The following is a 21,310-nucleotide window of genomic DNA, read 5'->3' as shown; positions in this document are numbered from 1 at the left end:
CAGTATTTTAAACCTCCCCTTTTTAAAGTAACTCACTTCCTAAAGCTAAAATAGAAACATGGGTCAGAGGGGTCTGTTTCCGTCCCTCATCACCGCTCTGCCCAGTCCCAGCCTTCCTCCGGCGCTGGCACAGGACACCCTGGCAGACCGGCTTTGTTAGGGAGCGACTTCCAAAGTGCATTTTGGTGCAGTTCAGGTACCCGCCTCCCAGTGAAACCAAGGGCAGGAGTAAAGCCCAGGTCCTCTGTAGACTACATCAGGGAATTTGGGAAGGGGCATGGTGGGAAATGTGCCCCACTCTGCTGGCAAAGCCTTCCTCTCGCTTCCCCGGACAGCACAGCGCAGCTCCCGGTGACGGGGCAGGAGCAAGCCCCAAAGCTCAGCTCTTGCTCAGCCTCCCCAGGTCCCTTTTGCACTTCTCATTATCTTCTTTGCCTAGAGCAGAGCCTGCATTTTTGGCCTGGCAGAGCAGCTTTTGTGCCTGCAGGGGCTGTGCCAGGAACGGGAACGTAATTCGCTGAGGAAGGAATGAGCGTGTTGAGTATAGGTCAGAGGAACATATTCCTTTGTGCGCTGAGGATCTTGTCCTACCCTTCAACAGCTTTCCAGTGAGCACAGCTGGAGTCCTCTGAGGGATGGACGGCAAGCTCATATCTGTGTATATGTCACGTAGGAGGCATTCCTATGCATACAGCTCTCATGGGAAGCTAGTCTGTCCACAAATCCACGAGCAGCACTTCTAGTGAGCTCCTCTGATGTCAGGAGATGGACTGTGTCCAGCATCGCACCGATGGCCACAGAGCCCTCGCCAAAGCCAATGGCCAAATCCCACCATGCTTGGCCTCCTGCACAGGTCACCAACATCTCAGCTTGATCTGAGGATGGCTGTGGGTCAGGTTGAGGACTTCATATGGGTAATGTCATGTGGGCAAGCAAATGGCCACACTTGCAGATGCGGCCCCTGCAGCCACAGTTACTAGTGCTTGTTATTTTGAAGTGCAGCTTAGAAGCTGGTCTCAAAAATCTTMATTTTCAAAGGTCCTCGCTTAGCATCCTGGCAGAGAGCACCTTGGTGACTGAAGCTACATCTACTCTAGAAGCCCTTTCAGTGACAAAAACATGAACAAATACACCTAGCAGTGCTCGAGGTGGACTACAAGAGGTTTAACTATGATGTGGTCTTCTGACCTGGGGAGTGTGCTGGCCAGGACTGGGAAGACATGTGAACCCAGGATGGAAGATACTTCTCAGTTAGGATTAGAGTTATTTACACAGCTAGCTTTCTACCAGAGTAGCTTTTTGACTCACTGGTGGCTATTTTTGCTACAGAAACAGAGAGTCTGTGTTTTTTTGAAGCCTTATAGAAATTTTCTTCTCTTCCTCCTTGCTAATGCACAATCTTTCTGATGTGTGATTGCTGTCCTACTCCGCCTCGGAGGCACCCTAGCCCTGGTGGAGGTTGGCAGCCCCTACTTGTCGCAGGGCTTGCGCATCCCCGGCCTTGCCTTTGCGCAGACATTGGGAGGCAGCGCAACATGCAGCAGGTTTGGGATTGCTCTTGCACCTAGGCAGTTCGTGCTGTGCAAGTGGGACTGACTGTTCAAGGGACAAATCAACCTGTTTGTCTCGGTATAGGGCTAATTACACGTAAAGCACTTTTAGAGGCCACRCTTTTGGAGTGAAAAAACACTGTTTGGAAGTAGTTTGTTATTCTGTGCTGCTTATTAAAAAATCATTATTCTCTTGCCCTCATTATTATAAATGATGTCTTTGGGAGACTGGCAGTCTCTTCTTGCTTCCCTCCCTCCACCCCATTTTAAAAAAAACTTATTGTTGCAGGGATATATCTTTCAGGGCTGTTGGCCCAAATCCACTGCTGGTGTGTGAGGCTGATTGTCTTCAGAGGAGTTACACCAAAAATGCATTWGGCCTTTTGTGCCTTGAGTATAATTGGTGGAACTGGCTAGACGCCGGGTTTGGGAGCCTGCAATTATAACAGTGTCAACACTGTTTTTAACGTGACTAGTGATTTAGAGGCCTCTGTTTTAGGAGCTCAGCTCAAGGTTTCTTACATTGATCTTTTCTCACAAAGTGCTGAGCCCTTGTTCTTCAGAAATCAGGCCCCTGTATGGGGTCTCAAGTGGGGCCCAACAAATCACCATTAGTCAACCCACTAACTGGTTGTTAATTAGTAATTGGATTAGGTAACCTACATCATTAGTCACTCTCAGAAATCTTATCTATATACTGTATATTTTATACCATAGTCATCAATTGATTCGCTTTTGCTGCTGGTCTGCATTTGAAGAGGTCGTGACCTCCCTTGGTACATATTCATATGGTAAATCCCCATCAGGTTAGTGTGGATTATACCCAGATAATCCAAGAGACAATATATTCCCTAAGCGTGACTGGCATAATTATAATTAAACAGTTTGGACCAGATCCTCATCTGGTAGAAATCAGTACAGCTTCTCTGAAGGCAAGGAACAGATTCCCACCAGCGAAGGAAGTGGCCCCTATGTCTTAATGGCTATGGCCCTGCAGATGAGTTTCCAATGATTTTTAAGCTCTCAGTTTGTCTATGACTATTAAAGATGCTCTTTGGTGAGTATTTGTGCAGCTGCATCTTTAGGACTTTATGTGACCTCTAGGTAGTCTCACCAGGGGCCTTCCGTGATAGCAGCCACATGCATTGCTCTTAAAATAACTGAAAAATATATTCATTAAAAATTTGTGAATGTTTTTCCTTGTCAGAAATCTCATAAACACTCATCCATTTGTGGTGTCTGTGGTGGCAGTACGCTGACACTTTTCATTCCCTCCCCAGCCCCAACCCTATACTTTCTGCTGCTGGCCTTCAGTAGCCATTAATGGGTAGAACCGAACGCCCACATAAAAAACCTGGTATCTGTGCTTCCACATGACGAAGCACGCAGACAGGCACACGAGGGCTGCGATCAGGTTGAGAACCATCTGCAGAAGTAAGTACAGGCTGAGCGTGCTGGTGACACTGCCGCAGTCAGCCGCGTCCTGGTAAACGAAGGTCCTGCCCAGGGGGTCCTCCGTGTCCACTTTGCACTGGCAAGACTTGAGGACAGTGTCGCAGGTAAACCACGTCATCTGTAAATAACGATGTGCAGCAAAAGCCACTGCCAAAACACAGACAACCAGACCCAGGGTGCTCAGCAGAAAATACATGAGCTGAAAGAAAGCAAAAAAGAGAAAAAAACACTCTTTTCCAGCTACCCAGAGAAGGAGGAGCATAGAACCAAAGCATGCACATTTATTTTACAGGGAATGCGTGCATTCAATGTTCTACCTGCACATAGCRCGCTTCAAAATTGCAAGCCGGCTGCAAGTCCCCAGTGAGGCAAAGTTCAGCAGGTTACAGCCATCCCAAGAACTGGTATATCTGCCTTGCATGCTTGATAGGAGCACTGCCTTGTAATTTTAAGGCCCGACATGAACGCTGGGAAATCTCTGCCTCTACAGCGCCAGGAGGCCCCTGGCAGGAGCAGGTTCCTCCAGTGTTGGACCTGCATTGGCTAGTGTTGTAATCATCAGCTGAGATAAACTAGTGTGGTTGTCTTGAAGTAGAGCTAAGCAGACTTAGGCTTGGCCTAGCATGTTAATTTTCCCAGGCTGCGCTGAGAAGTAGGTGTTTCTGGCAGCTTTGCTCATGTGCTGTTCCCAGCTCTTGGTTTGCGTGCCCCAACAAATCGCATTTGTACTTGCAAACCAGGCAGTTCAGTGTCTGATCCCCAGTCTGCGGCCCAGCAAAAGCGGCCGGCCCGTGTGCTCCCCAGGATCCCCCATGAAATGGAAACGCGAGGCGGCCTGGGGACACATGGGCCAGGCTGAATCCGCTCCCCAAACCTGGCCCCTAGACATGAAGGAGAAGCTTTTCACGTGAAAGAGCTGCAAGCTCCTGCCGTTTCCTGGCTGCCCCAGGATGCCAGAGGGGCCTATTTGTAACCTCCCTACCCCTTAAACCAGCGGCAGCTTTAAAGTGAGGGTGGCTTTTATCAAGTGCCGCTACGCGGAGTCCACCCCCATGAACACGTGGGACCCCGCAGTGAGTCAGAGCCTGTGCCGCTTGGGGTGGCTCTGGAGACCTCTGGATGCCGCAGCATATGGACTTTCCTCACCTTCAACAGCTGGAGATGGCAGCCGCTGCGCTGCATGCAAAACAGGTGTGAATGCATATTAAAATCAAATTCTGTGTTTAGCCAAAATATCTTTTTTGGTTCTGTTCAGCACTGCAGAAACATTTATTTTGCTTGGTGTCTTATCTGTCAGACACATGGCGTGTCTGGGAATCTGTTATTTTAAACAACAGCTTTTTTTCCCCCTCCCTTTCTCTCTCTCATTTATTAACCTCAATACCACAAGTAAACTATCACTATAAAAGCATTTTTATGACCTTGAAATGCCAAGCTTGTACGTCTTGATAAAATTTACAGTCTTGGTGTATTTGTCCACTATCTACAGTGTGAATAAATCTTCCCATTCAGTTGTCAGCTTGAAAAAAAAAAGTAGGTGGGCTTGAAGAAGTATATACATTTCCTCCCCCAAATAACTGAATTCTTACAGCAAGATCTTCATTTCCAAGTCTTGGCTACTGTTAAATTTAATGACTTCCCCTGCAGCCTYAAACCATGGGCAGCTTCAAAATGAGGGTGGCTTTTATTAAATGCAATTACTTTACCCCTGCAGCTTTCATGGTGAAGGTCCATGGCAAAGGTGAAATTAGAAAAAGAAGACACCTACTAGTATAAAACACACAGAAAAGGGAGAGCTACTAATTAATAGAACCCTCTAAATAAAAATATGGTAATTTGTAGCACTATGATGGTATTTTAAAAGACAGTGCAAACGTGTTTTATGGGGAAAATGGACAAACACTACTGAATGTTTCTCTTCTCTGAGGGCCAAACGTTGCCCTGTGATGCCGACACAGACACCATCCCGGTGTCCCCAGCAGAGTGGATGGAAGTCCCCTGGATTCAGACCAGTAGCTGAGCTATTAAGCTGAAACTACACGGTGCATCTGATTCTCCCTTAGCAGGTATTGTGTTTAGCTGCCAACTTCTAGCCAAAGTGCGTATCAAATAGCATGAAAGGAGCAGCCTAAACTGCACTTCAGGTACAGCAGCAAGCGTTTCCCTGATAGGTACCTACAAGGAAGGAAATGGCTTTGAAACGCACACAATACATGGGCAGCTCTTGCAGCACTCAGCAGGGGCGAACAGAGATGCGTGGGGACACAGGGCAATTTCCAAATAGCTTATTATCCTCCTCAGATGTTTGCAGAGGGCTCTCTTTGTGAGCAGCTGAAAATAAACACATTTCCAAATATCAAAGGTGAGGCAAATGCAAATACTGCCTGGGAAGGAGCACAAGACAGCGAGTGCTGAGATCCCATCAGCAGAGTAATCGTATGGCAGACCTAGAGGCAACTTCAACATGGCAAATACAACCGTGTGGTGAGTTCTGCCCACGAACTAGAGTTTGCCACTAGAAAAATGAGTTTTAACAGCTTCAGAGAGATAGGCACTGTGATTGCTGCTTAAATAGAAGGAGAAAAAGGAAGCGAGAAGAAGCAACATATGACGAGGTCAGAGAGCAGCAGCTCATCCTCCTTCAGGTTCCTCACAGAAGCAAAAAATGTTTCAGCAGTGTTTGCTGGCAATAGTTTTACTGCATGCCAGAAAGAAAGTAAATCATCTAAGATGGATCAGGTTCTTCAGGGAAAAKGCTCACCCTAATTATTAGCGATGAGATCGGTGGGGTTAACAGAAATGGATGCAGGGATCTTTTCCAAAGGTCCTGGTGGCCCAGGCTGTGAGCAGGTTATACCACGGCCGGGCCTGTGGGATGGGATGGGCAGGCAACCAGGGGCTGCATGGTACCCTAGGAGATGCCGTGATCAGAGCAGGGTGACATGTCAAGATCAGCAGATACGAAGTGCCAGGAAGCACGCAGAAGAATTTAAGTGTTTTTTTTTTTTTTTTTTTTTTGCCAAGGGAGAGACTCTTCCCTTTATAATGTGATCGGATCCCGGGAGGAGAACCTCCATGGCTACTTTGGTTAAAAGAGGTGTGTTTTCCTGCCTTTCCTTGCAATGAGATTGCTGAAAGTGTAAAGTCCAGAGGGGGACACGGGGCAGGAGAGGTGAAGAGCATGGGTCTGACCCAGTTTTGTGGCACAAATGCAAAACGGAAACACTGTGATGGGGCATTTGGGGGGGGGGCGGGGAGGATTCTTTGGGAGGTAACAGCCCACGGGCTATTCACTGAGCCAGAAGCCTTTTGAGGTAGGCTTGAGCTCCACTGCCGACAGATCGTGAGAAATAAAGCACTTTGCATTGCTTGGGGAGCCCTTCCAAAATGCTTATTTTCTTGCGGGAGAGATGGCGCAGCTCCCTCACTGCAAGGGCTGGCAGTAATGCTATGGGTGATGCTGCCGGGCTGCCCCAAACGGCGTGCCACTGCCATCACGAGGGATGACTCCCTTCCTGTTTGAACGCTGCCGAGCTCCATTTAGTGCTGCAGGGCAAGCAATAAAAAGCCTGGCGTGGCAGCTGCCGCCCATCCCAGCAGCTCCCCAGGCAGCCATAATGCTTACTTGCGTGGGCAAAGGTGCCCGGACAAGAAATGAAATGCAATCAAAGTGCGGAAACCATTGCTCTCCGTCTCCCTTTCTTTTTATAAGTACAGGAGGAGCTTTATAGAGGCATAAAAGACACACTGGGGCCTAATTTCTAAGAGAGGATGAATGCCAGCTTTTGAAAATCTATTCCTTGCATTTGATTTTTGTTCCTCCTTTGCCAGTTAATAATCACTGTTATTTTGGGTTGTGTGTGTTGGTATTTTTCCTGGTTGTTATGTGCCTGCAAAATATCAAGAGCCCTCAAAATAATAATAATAAGGGAAAACAACCGAGATAAATGGTGTTAAAAACATCCCTACTGGAACAAGCATTGGGGACATGCCTTTTCTGGTTGCCCCTCAGCACCCATGCGGTGTGGTTTGGGGACTGCAGTGGGACGTGGTGCGGGGTTGCTCTGCCTCTCCCGCTACACTCGGCAGGAAATTTCCTCCATGGCAAAATGCCTGTCCCTGGGGCTTGCTAACGCTTTTCCTGAGTTTGCTAGYGCCTGACACAAGGTGCTGTGCTCTTAAAGGAGGCTGCTAAGGCACCGTCTCTTCACTCCTGACCGAGAAGGCTGCCACGTAGGAGAGATTTCCAGTCACCCTTTTTAATTTACCTGTGCCCATACAGTCAGTTTTGTATTTCGTAGTGAGGAGCAAAACTGCAGAGAAGATGCTGAGTTGCTTCTTAGATCACATAATACCCAGAGACAGGTACAGTAAAACTTGATTTAAATGGATCCGTTTTATCCCAAACCGCTGCTTACCAGCTCTCTATGTCTCTACTTAATCAGTAACCCCCCATCTTTCACTGAACACTTCCCAAATTATTCTAGCTCCATTGATCTGAATATCTTTGATAGTCTTAAAATATGGCAAATAAAAAGCTATCTTGCTCTATTTTAGAATATTTATTATAAGAATTTCCCCTTTATAGGCTGCAGTTTCTTCCTTATCTGACTGGAAAATACCAGAAAACTATTCTTGCATTTCAGGTGCACTCTCACTTCTTTTCATGTGGTCTTAAAAATATCCCCAGTATCAACTTTTCTGATTGTATTTAATGACATGAGGGTGAAAAGAATAATTAAAAAAAAAAGTCTAGGTACCTTTACTGTGAACTGCATGCATGTCTTCTCATCAGGTTGGTATGAAATGCAAAGCATAACAAATCCGACTAAGGACACCACGCAGACCTGCAAGGAAGGAGATGCAAAACATGTCAAAGTTGAAAAAAATACATATTTTTCAACCAAAACTCCTTTCCATGTTAGCAGCACTGCAACCCAAGAAGTATTTAAGCCAAAGCATGTGAGATGGTGCCATGGCCAAATGGGTGAACCTTATACTTTTGGATGTGCTTGTGAGGAGGGAAGAGCTCTAATCTCCCCTTTATAGACACCAGGGCACGAAAAGCTGGAGGATCGTGCTCAGAGGGGCTTTTTGAAGTCAGACCTACAGGACCCAGCAGACCCCAAGGCCATGGCCACCTGCCCTGTCCCCATGTCCCTGGTTTGGGGACCAGGAGGATGGGTGGCCCAGCACAAGCCTGTGCTGGCTGCCCAGCAGCCTCCACACACGGTTTGGGAACCACCACACCAGAGTCCTCAGCAGACCTTAGTGCAGCTGGACCTTAACGCAACCTTTAAGAGCGCAGCCAAAGGTCTCATGCACTCAGCTGGGCCCTTCATTCACTTCAGGCTTGGGGTCGGTTCCCAGATGACTGGATAATTTCCATCAGTAGACCTCCTTTTTTCTTTTACCTTCTAAAATCAAGGTTGAAAATAACCTGCCTCAAATTTTTGAAGGAGCCTTTTACACTGATTTATGACATTTCTGCTGTGTTGGTCGGCACCTGCCAGCAGTATAAATCTGATCACCTCTTCCTTTAATCTCCCGACGAGTTTCTCGCATGGTTTTTGCCAGGCTGCATGCACATTCTTGCCTTTTGGAAAGCAAGGATATTTAGCTGGCAGGCAGCGGGGCTCTGCCTAGCAGACCTATACTCCACTCCTGGGTCCCGCTGCACCACCTGGGCTAGGTGGTGGGAAAAACCAGGAGGAGGTGAGCTTTATAGGGGACTATTTGATGTGGATGGAAAAGTGCATGTAGACAGTCATGGTTAAACCCATTCCTCTTATGGTTTTATGAATAAAATACCAAACTTTTCTTTATATTGACATTGTCAGTGTGAGCTGCTAGACAGTAGGCCTGTTAAGGAAGAGTGCTTTGGAAAGTATGGCCAGTCATGTCCCTCAAGAACCCATGTCATTAATAACACTTTTCCTCATACAGTTTTATTTCATGTCATTTTGGTAAGACACAGATAGGAAGTATTGCCTGAAAACATTTCTAAAGAAAGCGTCAGTATTATTTACTCCTTTCCATGTCATGTGTATTTATATTCTGGTCCTATGACTTACACATGGCCTCCAATTTATTTGTTTTCTTCTTTTTATTGTTGACAGCAATAGCTGACAGGGCCGTCGGGGGAAAAAGCAACCTTTCTTGTCAAAGGTCCTTCAGTACTGTTTTTTCCCCCTCTATAGTGCGTCTATGTGACTCAGACACTTTATTTTGCGGGATTAATTGCCCATGTCCTTGGTCCCTTGCACTGTGTATTAATCTTTTAATTCAATTAACATTGCTATAAAACTTAAATCTTAAGGACATCATATCTTGAGTAATATCCAAATGATAAACTCCCCCAGTTACAGTCACGGCTGAAGTGAAGAACTTGTAGTGCGAATGAGAGAAGGCTTAGATACCCGTTTAACTTCACGTGCTCAAGTCCACGTGAAATCAAAGGGGCTGCTCACGTCAGAGCCAGACCTAAGCGTTTGCAGGATCTGGTGCTCAAAGGATCTCTTTAGGAGCAATAAATCAAATTTGCTTTGCCTCAGTTACACTGGTGGGCATTTACACTAGCGTGTGYCGAGGGCCAGCTTTGCCCCCGGGTCGCTCCAGCGAGACATCACGGGACGGTGTCTGCTCGCGCCCTCCCTGGCGGCAACGCGCCCTGGCCCTGCACGCAGCCCACAGACAATCATTCATCTTAGAGCAGATGCAGCTGAGATAGGAGCGGTGGCATTTCTAGTTACAAACCAGAAATTTTTTCTCTCTCCATTGCGTGCTACGGAAGTGGAGCCTTGTACAACTTTGACAAAAACGCTGCTGGCTTTCCATGCACCAGGATCAGGCCTCCCTCTCCAGAAAGGATACAAAAGAGTGTCATTTAAAAGGATTTCCATCCTGCCTGCACTTTCTAAGGTTCCTCTGGGATTTAAATAACATGCTCAGAGATATTTGGAGAGGCACATTTTATAGGTATTTATAAAAGATTACATGGGGTCGGGATTCCAGCAAGGCTTGGGCAGGGTATTTCAGAAGGCTTAATTATCGCTTTTATAACAGTGGACCAACACTTTTTTAAACCAGAGATGTGAAGAAGAGAACGCCAAACATATTTTTGAGTAATGGTAAAAAGCAACGCTGCTGAGGACTATGACCCATATACGTTTTACATTTCTGTTCTTTAAAGGTAAATTCCCTCACTGGAGCGAACTGAAGTGTGGAGCATTTATACAGAAAACAGCTTGTGTGTTTCTATTTTATACATTATTAATAGATCGCTTTTGATTTATGCCTGTGAAGTGTAACAGAATAACTAAAAATGCTTTGGTAAACATTTGTTATGAACCCCTAAGTGACTAAGACAGTTACATTATAGCAGATGACTATAGAAGTGACTAGCACAGATGCATTAGATCGTGTTATGGATGCGGCCGATGCTGACTGTTAAGTAACATTCGGTGCTGCGGCGTTGTGGTGGTTCAATAGCCTTTGCAATAGGCCAGCGTGAAAGGCACACTTCCCATGCCTTATTGACTAAGTATACAACATAAAGCACAATTGAACTGCCTTGGCACTCCGTTGCCATCAGTCGATGCATATTTGTTATACAAATAAAATAGATTCTGTAAGAGCTGCCGAAGAACAGTTAATTAGATCAGCTCTTACATCCCTTATCTGCAAACCTAGAAATATACACTTTTAGACCGAGTACATTTCAAGTTTGTTTCAAAATTGTCCAGACAAACACACCCTTTGCTGAATAGGTGGTGACATGAAAGCTTATCCAAGGAAAGAATTTAAATTTAGAAAAGTCCTGTCTAGAAAAAGACCTGAATGTGATACAGATGTATTTAGGAAGGGTACAGATTTAATTTTGCTTACTGCATACGCTGTGAAATCCACCAGTTCACAAGCTGGTGAAACCAGTCACTTACTAGAGCTGGCTGAAAAATTAGAAGTTTATACTCTTGAAAAGTCTCAATACTATTTCTTTTTAGTGGGAAGCAGCAGACATGCCTTCCATTAGGCCGGAACATCCGAGGTCTAGAAAGTGACTCCAGAATCAATTTTGTGTTAAACCACAGTCAAAACAGGAGTTGGTATTTTCTGGGTCTTTCGCAGAGTGCAGTGCCTGGACCACAGGGACTTTGGCAAATGGACTCTCTCTGTACATGCACATGGCCTAGCGGTTGTAAGGAAGACGGGTCTCAAGCCAGGACGTCGACACACCAGAAATCTCCGTGCTGAGCCACTACGCCAGACCCTGAGGCACGGCGGCCGTGCGGGAGCCAGCACGGTGTCAACCTCCCCCCGCACTAGCCAGCCGCTTCCCACCCACTAAACTGAACCCCAGCTCTGGAAATAATTGTGGGTGAGAAAATTAGCTCACCATCTCCAGAAGGAAAAAGCAGCTGTGACAAGGCAGTGCCGCCCAAGAGCTGAGACTGGCATGCAGGCAAAGCTCATTGCGTCTGAGCAGGGAGGCTGGAGGCAGCAGGTCCGTGCTCCCTGTCAGCAGCTCACTGCAGCTCCCTCGTGCCTGGCCGCGTAAGGGCTAAGCACAAGGTGTATAAGAGATACGGGGAGCCCACACGGTAATGATGAATATGGTTATGTRATGTACATAATTGGGGGAAACATGAACATGTAGGGCACAAATTTCCGCTGCGGTTTGCATTCATTAGCTTTGCACACTGACATACTAATGTGGTTTGCTTTATTTCGACAGCTTTCAAAACCACAGATTGCTCTAATCTGTCTCTATCTCTCCCTTGTATATTTGTCAGACTGTTTTGTTGTTGCTACTATTTTAGCCCAAATGTTGCTATAAAATAGGTGGCTTTCTCCAGCAAAATAATGCTTCCTCTTAGGATGTTTTGGGCGTCTTGGAAGTCTTGGTCCTTGAGGCTGGTAAAGCAAGAGAGCTGAAAACCTCCACAAAGAGATTAAGGAAGGAGGGAAAATCTGGTTCAAAGGAGCATCTTGGGCCTACGCCACACCACAAGACAACCGCTGCAAACGCGCACGCACAGGCATAATATAACTCATCCACTTTTTACCTATAGGCTGGTTAGCAAGAACCTCCTACAAGAACCTCTTCAGGTCAAAAAGCAAACACAAGGGAGGATAATTGCTGAGACCCAGGGTGCAACAGGCAGACTGTTCCTGTTTAAATAAGAAGGTAAACTCTCAGGCTTCTGGGAAAAAAACAACTCTTAACAGAATTAGGAAGAAATTTCCTTGATGGGCAAGTTATTTTATAGTTGCTCACTTCAGGTCACTATGGATCTCTCTGTTTGAAAGATAAGGATAAAGAAATGATCTCTGTTAGATGTCTCTGAAGTCCCTGGCTTACCATCAGATGAGATGTGTGCCTTGATGGATTACTGGCCTTATCAGATATGGCAATGACTTAATTCCCATCCTCGACTCCAGAGAAACCATGCAATTCACAGAGATTAAACATCCCGGGGGACGCAGACATTGATGCAAGAAAGAAAACCTTCCTGTTGACTTTGCCATTATGAAACAGGATCACCTCCGATGCCAGACAGCTGTACGTAGTATTACAGGCAGCGACACGGATGTTCATTCACTTTATGAGGTTCGAGGAGACTAGAATGAAAGCAGGTACTACAGGCTGCTTTTACCACTAGCTTTCATCAGCCTCCGGCAAGCCCGGGTCTCACTAACACAGGTAAAAGAAGTCAAATTGCCACAGAGAAATATTACTCCTTCATGGCATTCCCTCTTACAGGTTTCTCATTGGATTGAAGGACACCCTAGCTGTATATAAATTACTCCCAGAAATAATAGCTGCAATAATAATGTTGTTCCCAGATAATGTGCAATAAGAAAAGTGTAGCATGGCTAAAGCTGCTGTGTGGCTGAGGCTTGCAGTACGAAATGTGTCCATGACCATGAAGCTATGGAAAGCTATCATCCTGATAGGGTCAAAAGGCTACCTAGGCTGAGGAAACCTGTTCAGACAACTTCCCCTCCAAGTCTTACCTAGACTTTTTGCACAGGCATAGCCTAGTCAGGAGCCCTTATTACCTCCCTCCTTCCTGCTGAGGCTGTGGCTGCTCTCGTGCTAAAACATAGTGGTGTCCCATATTAGATCTGCACTTGAATAGTTATCACACAGACTTTTGGAGCACAGCTACCTGCTCAAACCATTTTGAAAGGTGAAATTCCAACATTTTTTCCCATCAAAGTTTTCCATTCTATACCTGATCAAAAAAAAAAAAAGTATGGACTTCAGTAAATCAGACATTGATGCATAGTTACTCTTAGAAAATGTCGAGATTTAATGGCAGCGAGCTCTGCAGAATGCAGCTCTAGTGCTAGATCCCGACCTGGCTATAAACAAGCCCTGGAAACCCCACAGAAGTATATTCCACAAATGGACCTCAGTGCATACCATCCAGAGCCTCACGTACTTTGGAGATGGTTCAATTAAATACCTCAACTTGGAGGCTCTTCTTTAAGGCAGTCGTCCCCCAAACCTTTTGATGTTTGCCCATGGCTAATTGAAGCTAGCTTGTATAAAAAATGGATGCCTGCATGACCGTAATTTCCATTAACTGCTTTGATGGTGCCAGTTCTTAACTGCCACCTTTTCTTTAAAATTGAAATTGGTTTCCCTAATAACAGGCAAAAGTTAGAAACCCAGCGAGGTGGTACGGGAGGTGATGCTTGCCTGAAAGCCACCTCCACAATTGCTGCAACAGAAAAAACAGCAAGGGGCCAGGACTAACAAGAAAGTGTCTCTTTGCTTTCAGGCTTTAAAAGAGAGCACATTTCAGGGGCTTTAAATAAGCAATCGGCCCCCATATATATATCAATACGGAAAGGGCTCAGCTGGCTCCCGCTCGAGCCGGGGAGACTTCCCAATTATTGACCCCCTCCGGGAAGATGAAATGGTTGCCTGAAGCCCCACATGCTTGTCTGATATTTGGCAGGCCACCGCCGGGCATCCAGAGTGTCCAGCCTGGCGGAAAGGGGTTGCACGCGGCGGCCGGGGGRACAGGGAAAGCTGGTGGCGCGGGAGGCGTTTGTTGCTGCAGGGAGGTGCTCCGCTGGGAATGGCCGCCCAGACTCCTCACTGCCGGGGATCGTCCAGGACAACCCACGCTTTAGATTGCTTCCCCACACCCAGCGTGCTGATATTATTTACATTACCGGATCGGTTACAGGTACAGCAAATCCCTCACCAACCCCAGCTAATCATCAGGATGCATTTAATGCCAGTTTCTAATTTATGTCGCTTTACAGCACAGCCCGGTACAATGTTTCACCCTTTCAGCATCCATCTCACGACAAGGATCCCCGAGCGCTACCTTCACAACTAAATGCGCTGCCATCCCTGTACCCATTCGGCGGGGGGGAAATCCCAACCTTGTCCTCTCCTGGATGCCATGTTCCACTGTTGCAGAAGTCCGGCTTARTTTTAGGGGCTCTGCTGCTTTCCCCAGCGGCTGGGGATACCAGACTGACTTTACAGCCCCAAAGTGCCCCAGACCTTGGAAACCTAAAGGCACCAAGGCTGTGCCTCTCGGCTCCCCCTGAGTGGCTGGAGCAGCCGCCCGGGGCTCTTGGCAAGGCGGAGGTCTGTGGGGCTATTGGTTTTGGCCCTCAGGCTGGACAGCACCTGAGCACGTGGCGGGTCAGCGGCAGGGCTGGGGACCAGACCCAGCGTCTGAGTCAGGCTCTCAAGCCTGGAACAGCAGAAATGCATCAGCTCAACAAACATCGCAGTTATCGGCATCTGATAGGGGCACGCCGTGCTGGGAGATAGATATGCCCGGCGGTTTGATGCGCACATCGCACTAAGCTTCGAAAGAGCTTTTAAACACAAAAGCCAGCTCCTCTGCCAGCCCGGCAGTATGGGCAGGTTGTCTTGCACAGTTCCCTGGTTGTACAACACGGCGTGCTCGCTCTTTCTCTCCCCTTGACTCCTGCAAACTGTCCCTCGCAGCTAATTTTCCCTCAAAGAAAAAAGAAAGAAAATTTCTAACTTTCTTCAGTTTTTAAGAGCTCTTTTCCAGCCATTACGGGATGTCCTATCCTTGACTGTGAGCTGCTCGAAGCAAAGAGTACTTCCTTCTGTGAAAGTATTCGCTTAAATTTTTTTTTAAAGCTTTTTTAAAAAAGGGTTTAAAAACTTAAAAGGAAGAACAGCATGAACATTGCAGGCTCCAGGTAAGTGAAGAATAATTAAATTGCTTTTTCACTTAAAACTCTGTCCACCTTTTGCACCAGCAAGTCCCAGACCAGCCCAGTCACTCCACCCACTCGGGGAAGCCAGCGCTTGACTGTTGTGACCAAAAAGCAACAAGTCACGGCTACAATTTTGCTAGATCTCAGGGACATTTGGGGCACCTGGCCGGGGAGCGGCGTGGGCAAACGCCAGGGGATATGCAGCACCGAAGGGCCTGGGCGGGGGGGCAGCGTCCACCCTCCTGGGGCAGGTGCTCAGCGTTGGGAAGGTGAAGGAGCCATGGCTGGTGGTGCCCGAGGAGTACGGTTGGCAGGTGCGTTTACACCTGCAAAAGCACACCAGAAAGCAAGCGGTGGCTCCCCTCCGCACCTGCCACACAGCACTTCTCCCCGCATGTCCCCAGCGGGCAGGGGAGACACCCGCCCAGCAACATCTGCAACCCACAAATGGCGATGAACGGCTCAAACATCTAAGCAATGGGCTACCTGGAGGTGCAAACAAAATCCCAAAGGGGATTTGGAGGTTAAAATGTCATGACAGTGTCTCTAATTTTTCTAGACAATTTTTTTTTTTTTGGTAGTTTTCAAGACAAAGTGCACAGTAAAATCAATGATAGCTGGATCCACATTTGTTGCCCTGATCCACTTGGGTAACAGATTAAAGAAAAGTTTTTAAAAAATCCGAGTTTTTATGTATGATATGATATGATATATATATAATATGTAATATAAGATATACAAGATATAACTATATATAACACAAAGCATATATATTTTTATATATATAAAATTTTGGATTTTTTAAAAACATGTATATGTGTATATTTAAAAAAATGTATATATGTATATAAAATATCTTCCACAATAAACAACCTAGATGATCATTTGTGATGACTATTTTTGTAACCTTCTTAACTGGCTGAGTCTGCAAAAAGGGTCTGAAAGCTCAGGCACGCCTGTGAGATTTCTGATAGTCTCTGCTTTTGATCACAGGAGAAATAATCTGAGAGCAGATCTTTAAGGGGAAACACACCATTTTGGCTTCTAGATGTCAAAAGGCCACAAGCTAATGAAAAGGAATGAAAAGGACGCCATTAATAYATACTGCCTCTGCAACACTTTTCATCTGAGGATCTCAAAGCAAAGCATGACGGATAGCCACTATTAACCCCACTTTGCAGGGGAAATAACAAAGTCTTTGCCCGGCTAAGTAACTTGCCCAAAGCTACATAGCAAGTCAGTGCCAACGCATGGAAAAAAAACCCAGTGCTCCCTGGTGGCTTTGGGAAGAGGCTGCCTGAGCATTTTCGAAATAGGGAAAAGGGATATATTGGGAGCAGGGGCCCGGCTGCGCCTCCAGGCGCTTGGAAGGGCTTCCTGGGGGGCAGCGAGGTGGCTCGGACCTGGACAGCTTGGCTGGAAACAGCTGCGGGATGGTGAAATGAGTGCTGYCCTGGCAGGGTTAACTGCACCCATCCGCCCATCCCTAGCTGGGTAGCAAAGGCACTTTAAAGGGAATAGGTTATTCAAGCTGAAGCAGAAGTGGCAAATCACTTAGGCTCCTTGGTTTCTGTCCAAAAAACCTTTCCTTTGGTTTCTGGCTAATGCCCCACGGATTTCAGGCGAAATTCGTTTGAAACGAGGAGGTTTCAGCCGGGTTTTGCGGAAGACGAGCGAGCTGGCAGCTCGCGGGAGCAGGTGCCACGCGATGCTGGGCAGCCCCAGCTGGGGCCTCTGCTAGCCCTGGGTCGGGTGTTGAATCAGTTTAATCCAGACTGTCTTGGGTTTTTTGGTTTTCCTCGGGGACATTTTACTCGAGGCGCTTCTCTAAATAAGTTCCTTTTCATTCATGCTCACGCACTGAAGCGCTCGATTTTCAGCAAAGAACGGTATCACCGCTTTGCTGCTAATAAAGAAGAAAAACATGACCCTTCAATCAGTCAGGGTCTATATAGCACATTGGCAATTTTCCTTCATTTTTCCGTCATCCTCCATTAACAGCCACGGGGTCAAATCCACCCTGGTGTAATTCCAGTGGAGATACACCGGGGATGAGCGTGGCCTATCATCACTAATGTTGCTAAGAAGGCCTCAATAATAGATTTTTAAAGCGCTGGAGTTGCACGCTACTGGAGTCCGTTAAGGGGGGGGCTCAGGCCCGCTCCCGCGGGCCGCGCGGTGTGCCGCTCCAAGGCAGCTGCGCCAGGCTGCTTAGCGCGGGGACGCAGCAGTCACGTGCAGGACTCGTACAGCAAGCCCAAGCAGTCGAGGTGCTCAGGTAATCCCCAGGCCAGTAAGGAAGTACATTTACGCGCTGCACTATGGTCGCCGTCTAGYGCACCGAGAAAGCTTTTCTCCCGGTGCCTGAACAGGTATTTATTCCCTGGGACTTCCTACAGCCTAATAGCACTCAGGATAGTGCTAGCACATCAGCGTGTACGTTCGGGAAGCCTGCTGCCTTTGGGGGGAGGGGGGGGGGAAGGATATTAAATTGCATCTATAGCATATCCTAGGCGGGTGATCACCGATCCTTCTCCGAAATGGCAGCCAAGCTGGGCCGGACCCCAGGAGCCGGAGCCCCACTGCCGCTGCCGGGCACTGGGCAGCAGCTCGAGGGCTGTTTTCCCAGCGGCGCTTTGTCACCCAAAGCCACGCGTGACTGTCGCGCGTGGGCCGGCCGGCCAGCCCCAGGGAACACTCGCCCTCACACGGCCACTTTTTGGGCACCCCGTTCCCCACGTGGGGGATCCTTGGCGGCAGACGGGCAGGGAAGGGGTTAAATTGCAGCATTTTTTTCCCCCTCAACACGTCACATTGTGGGGTGCAAGCTCGAAAGACTGCCATTTCTTGCCTGCTGCTGCCATAAACATGCCAAGCAAAAAGTTCAGAGTTACGCGCTCCTTAAACCTGAATATTACGGCATGCTGGGGGAAGGGGGGGAGCAGCGTGTGGTGTAAACGCCTTTTTCAGCATTACCAGGCGCTATGCGCTGTGAAGCAAAAGCTAGCGTGCACATCTTGTGAGCAGCAGCCCTGCGTTTCATTTAAGGTCCGTGGGGTGTTTCGGGGAAGCGCCCGAGCCCGGTCCTGCCACCCTGCCGCGGCAGATTCCTTGGGAGCGCCCGTTCGGGGGCAGCGATGGTTAGCCCAGCTCGAAGGGTGCAGTGCATGCAGGCGGTTAGTCCACCGCGTCGCGTCACGCAGCGGGCGCCCACGTCGGCAAGGGCACTTCGCGCAGAAAGGCTCTTTAATGCTTACACTTATCCCAGCCCAGTGTGGCGTGTCTCTGACTAGCACGGAGGAGCTGACGCCCGCCGCGAGGAAGCCCAGCACCGCCACGGCGGTGCCGAGCGCCAGCTGCAGCAGCGCCAGCAGCAGCGGGAACCGGCAGCCACAACAAGTGGGGGGCGCCTCCTCCGCGCCCGCTTTGGGGTCCCCCTCGCCTTCCTCCTTCTTTGGCATCGCCGCCGCCGCCGAGCCGCTGGCGCTCTCCCCTGCGGGCGCCTGCCCTGCCTGGCTCTGGTTGCTGAGGGAGCTGCCCGGCGGGGGTTTCTTCTCCTTTTTTCCCATGCTGGCGAACTCGAGTTTTTCACGTGCGTGTGCGCGCTGAGGGGCGCACGAGGGTTTTTTGGTTTTTTTTTGCCCACGAAGCTCCGCTTTGTGCTGGCTGGGTTGTTCCTGGTGTTTGAATCGAGGAGGCTGAACAAATATGGAAAACATTTGGAGCAGATTGTCGGAGTGTCTAAATGCCACATATAGCCCAGGGAAGAGGGGGGCGCTAGGGGGGTAGCGCACTGCCAACCGGCGGGTGCCCAGGCCACGCACAGGGTGGGCTGCGCGTGCGGCCATGCCGAGCTGGGTGTGTGAGTGTGCGTGCACCTACGTGGGTGTGAGCATGCACATCTGGGCGTGTGTGCACCTGCATGGGTGTGAGCATGCACATCTGGGTGCATCTACATGTGTGTGAGCATGCACATCTGTGTGTGTGCACAACTATGTGTGTGTGAGCATGCACATTTGTGTGAGCATGCACATTTGTGTGTGCATGTGTGCACCCCTGTGTGTGAGCATGCACATTTTGTGTGTGCACATCTACATGTGTGTGAGCATGCACGTGTGTGCGTGCGTGTGCACACCTACGTGTGTGTGAGCCTGCACATGTGTGCACACCTCCATGTGTGTGGGCACGCCCGTTTGTGTGTGTGTAGGATGTGCAGCAGCAACAGCAGGCAGGGAGCCGGCACAGCTGAGGCGAGGGTAATTAGCGGGCTGGCAATCAGTCTAGCTGGGGAGTGCTGGAGCACGCAGCCATGCTCAGGCGCCTCTGTCCGTGCGTGCATGAAGTAAGTGGGTGCACACGCATCGTGCCTGGCTCCTATGCATTCTACTAGCATGCGTATGCATCCATACAGTACCAGGCACACAGTAGGTGTTTCATACACCTGCCAAATCACGTTACCTGTGTATAGGTCCATTTTAGTGGTGGGGGGACTAAGTATGTAAAAAGTGTGTAATTAACACAGAGAAAAATCGAAATTAGTATTGCAGGATGCCAAAAGGAATTCTGACTTGTACAAAAGTTGCAGAAGCACCACCAGGCATGTTTTAGGACTAGGGCTCAGCAGTGAGGACCAGTGCTCCTGTGCAGGTCCTGCTCCCGTAGGGGTCATCTGCTGAGCACCTGTGTTTTGCTCACTCCGATGGGAACCTCCAGTGTGGGGGGGAGCGGGGCAGGCAGGATGGGGCCATCCAAAACTGGGGAAATCACCAGCAAAACCGGCCCTGAGAGCTGCAAAGTGCTTTGGGGAGGAATAACCCAAATTTTGAAATGCTCTTACCCAAGCTGAGATGGCATCAGGGAAACCTTCCCTTTGATATATCAGCAATGCCTTCTGAGAAACTGCTCTATTTCCAGCTCTTTATGGCATTTAACAGCAACAAAGTGTGTCTTCTGTATTAATAAATTATGATGTCACTTTGTTTATGGGTTAAGCAATATCCTCTTCAGATATTTATATTACCGAACATAAGAAAGAAAACTAGAAACAAAGTGATTTCAGGCACTTCCTGTGCACATAACTTTCACGCTGCATCCATAGAGGAAGATTAAGACAGATTGTTCAAAAAGGCAAAGTGAAAAGAAAACTCAAGGGAGGAAATAAATAGAAAAAAAAAAATCTCTTCCCTAGTAGCGCTGCTTTCTGAACTGAGTTTTCCTAGCTTCTAACCAAGGCTGTTTTGTCACCGTCATCCACTTCTTTCCGCATCCCTGCAACAGTTTGCACCTACTGGTGTATCTTGCCTCTGGCTCTCCAAGCCCTGTACAAACGCTACGGCAGGGCAGGGTCCTGCCGCTCTGGGGTGGATTTTCCTTTCCTTCCTCCTATCCGCCCGCCTGCCCACCTCTGGGCCCCAGATCTCCACTGCATTTTTCCCTCCAGGAAATTTTCGGCCCTGATTTTAGCACCTGGATTCAGGCTGACAGCTGGATTTAWGACCGTCGTCTTCGGAAAGGGGCCAGTCGCCACCTGCTTTATTTGTGCCAGCAGTTGTATGGGCTTCGGAGGGAGAAACTGCCTCAGGAAGGGGAGCAGGATTTAACTCAAAGTCAATAAAATGAACAAGGGTTTACGCTGCCTCCAGTAATGGCCCTTGCTAAGCTCTCTCTTGGGCTGAGGAGCTCTCTTAAAATAGGTGCCTAAATATCTTTTTACAGGGTAAATGTCTTAAAAATGAGGCTGTGCTCTCTGGGCAGCAGGCAGAAAATTGCAATAATTCCCAGGGAAAACCACCTCAGCCCCAGCCTCCGGTGGCCCCTTGGAAAATCCCAGCTATGTGTCCTGAATCCAGAGCCTTTAAGGCAGGGGAAGTCTGGGCTGCTGCAAGGACGTTGCCTGCGTAGGGCCTGAAAAGTTTGGGTGCGTAATTATGAAATGTGGGCAACGTARACCAGATTTTGCTTTTTTTGCAGCCGGTGGGCCTGGAGCAGCTGCACCACCGGGAGTGCTTGCTTTTTCTAAGGACACTTAAACGCGCTGGTCCCGGACTGCGCTGGTCGTGCTGGGCAGGAYGCAGCCT

At 48.3% G+C, this 21,310-nt stretch overlaps 1 protein-coding gene across 1 annotated transcript; it reads right to left on the bottom strand.

The window, feature by feature from the left end:
- Window positions 1-2,838: 2,838 nt before the first annotated feature.
- Window positions 2,839-18,987, bottom strand: SSPN (sarcospan). The gene is given in 4 exon segments (XM_026066934.1): window positions 2,839-3,204; window positions 7,766-7,852; window positions 18,491-18,862; window positions 18,865-18,987. Coding segments are annotated over 4 exon segments (948 nt in total).
- Window positions 18,988-21,310: the final 2,323 nt, after the last annotated feature.

The sequence above is a fragment of the Apteryx rowi genome, unplaced genomic scaffold (assembly GCF_003343035.1).
Source record: "Apteryx rowi isolate R43461 unplaced genomic scaffold, aptRow1 scaffold_25, whole genome shotgun sequence".
Taxonomy (NCBI): Eukaryota; Metazoa; Chordata; class Aves; order Apterygiformes; family Apterygidae; genus Apteryx; species Apteryx rowi.
This window is presented reverse-complemented; position numbering and strand designations above follow the sequence as displayed.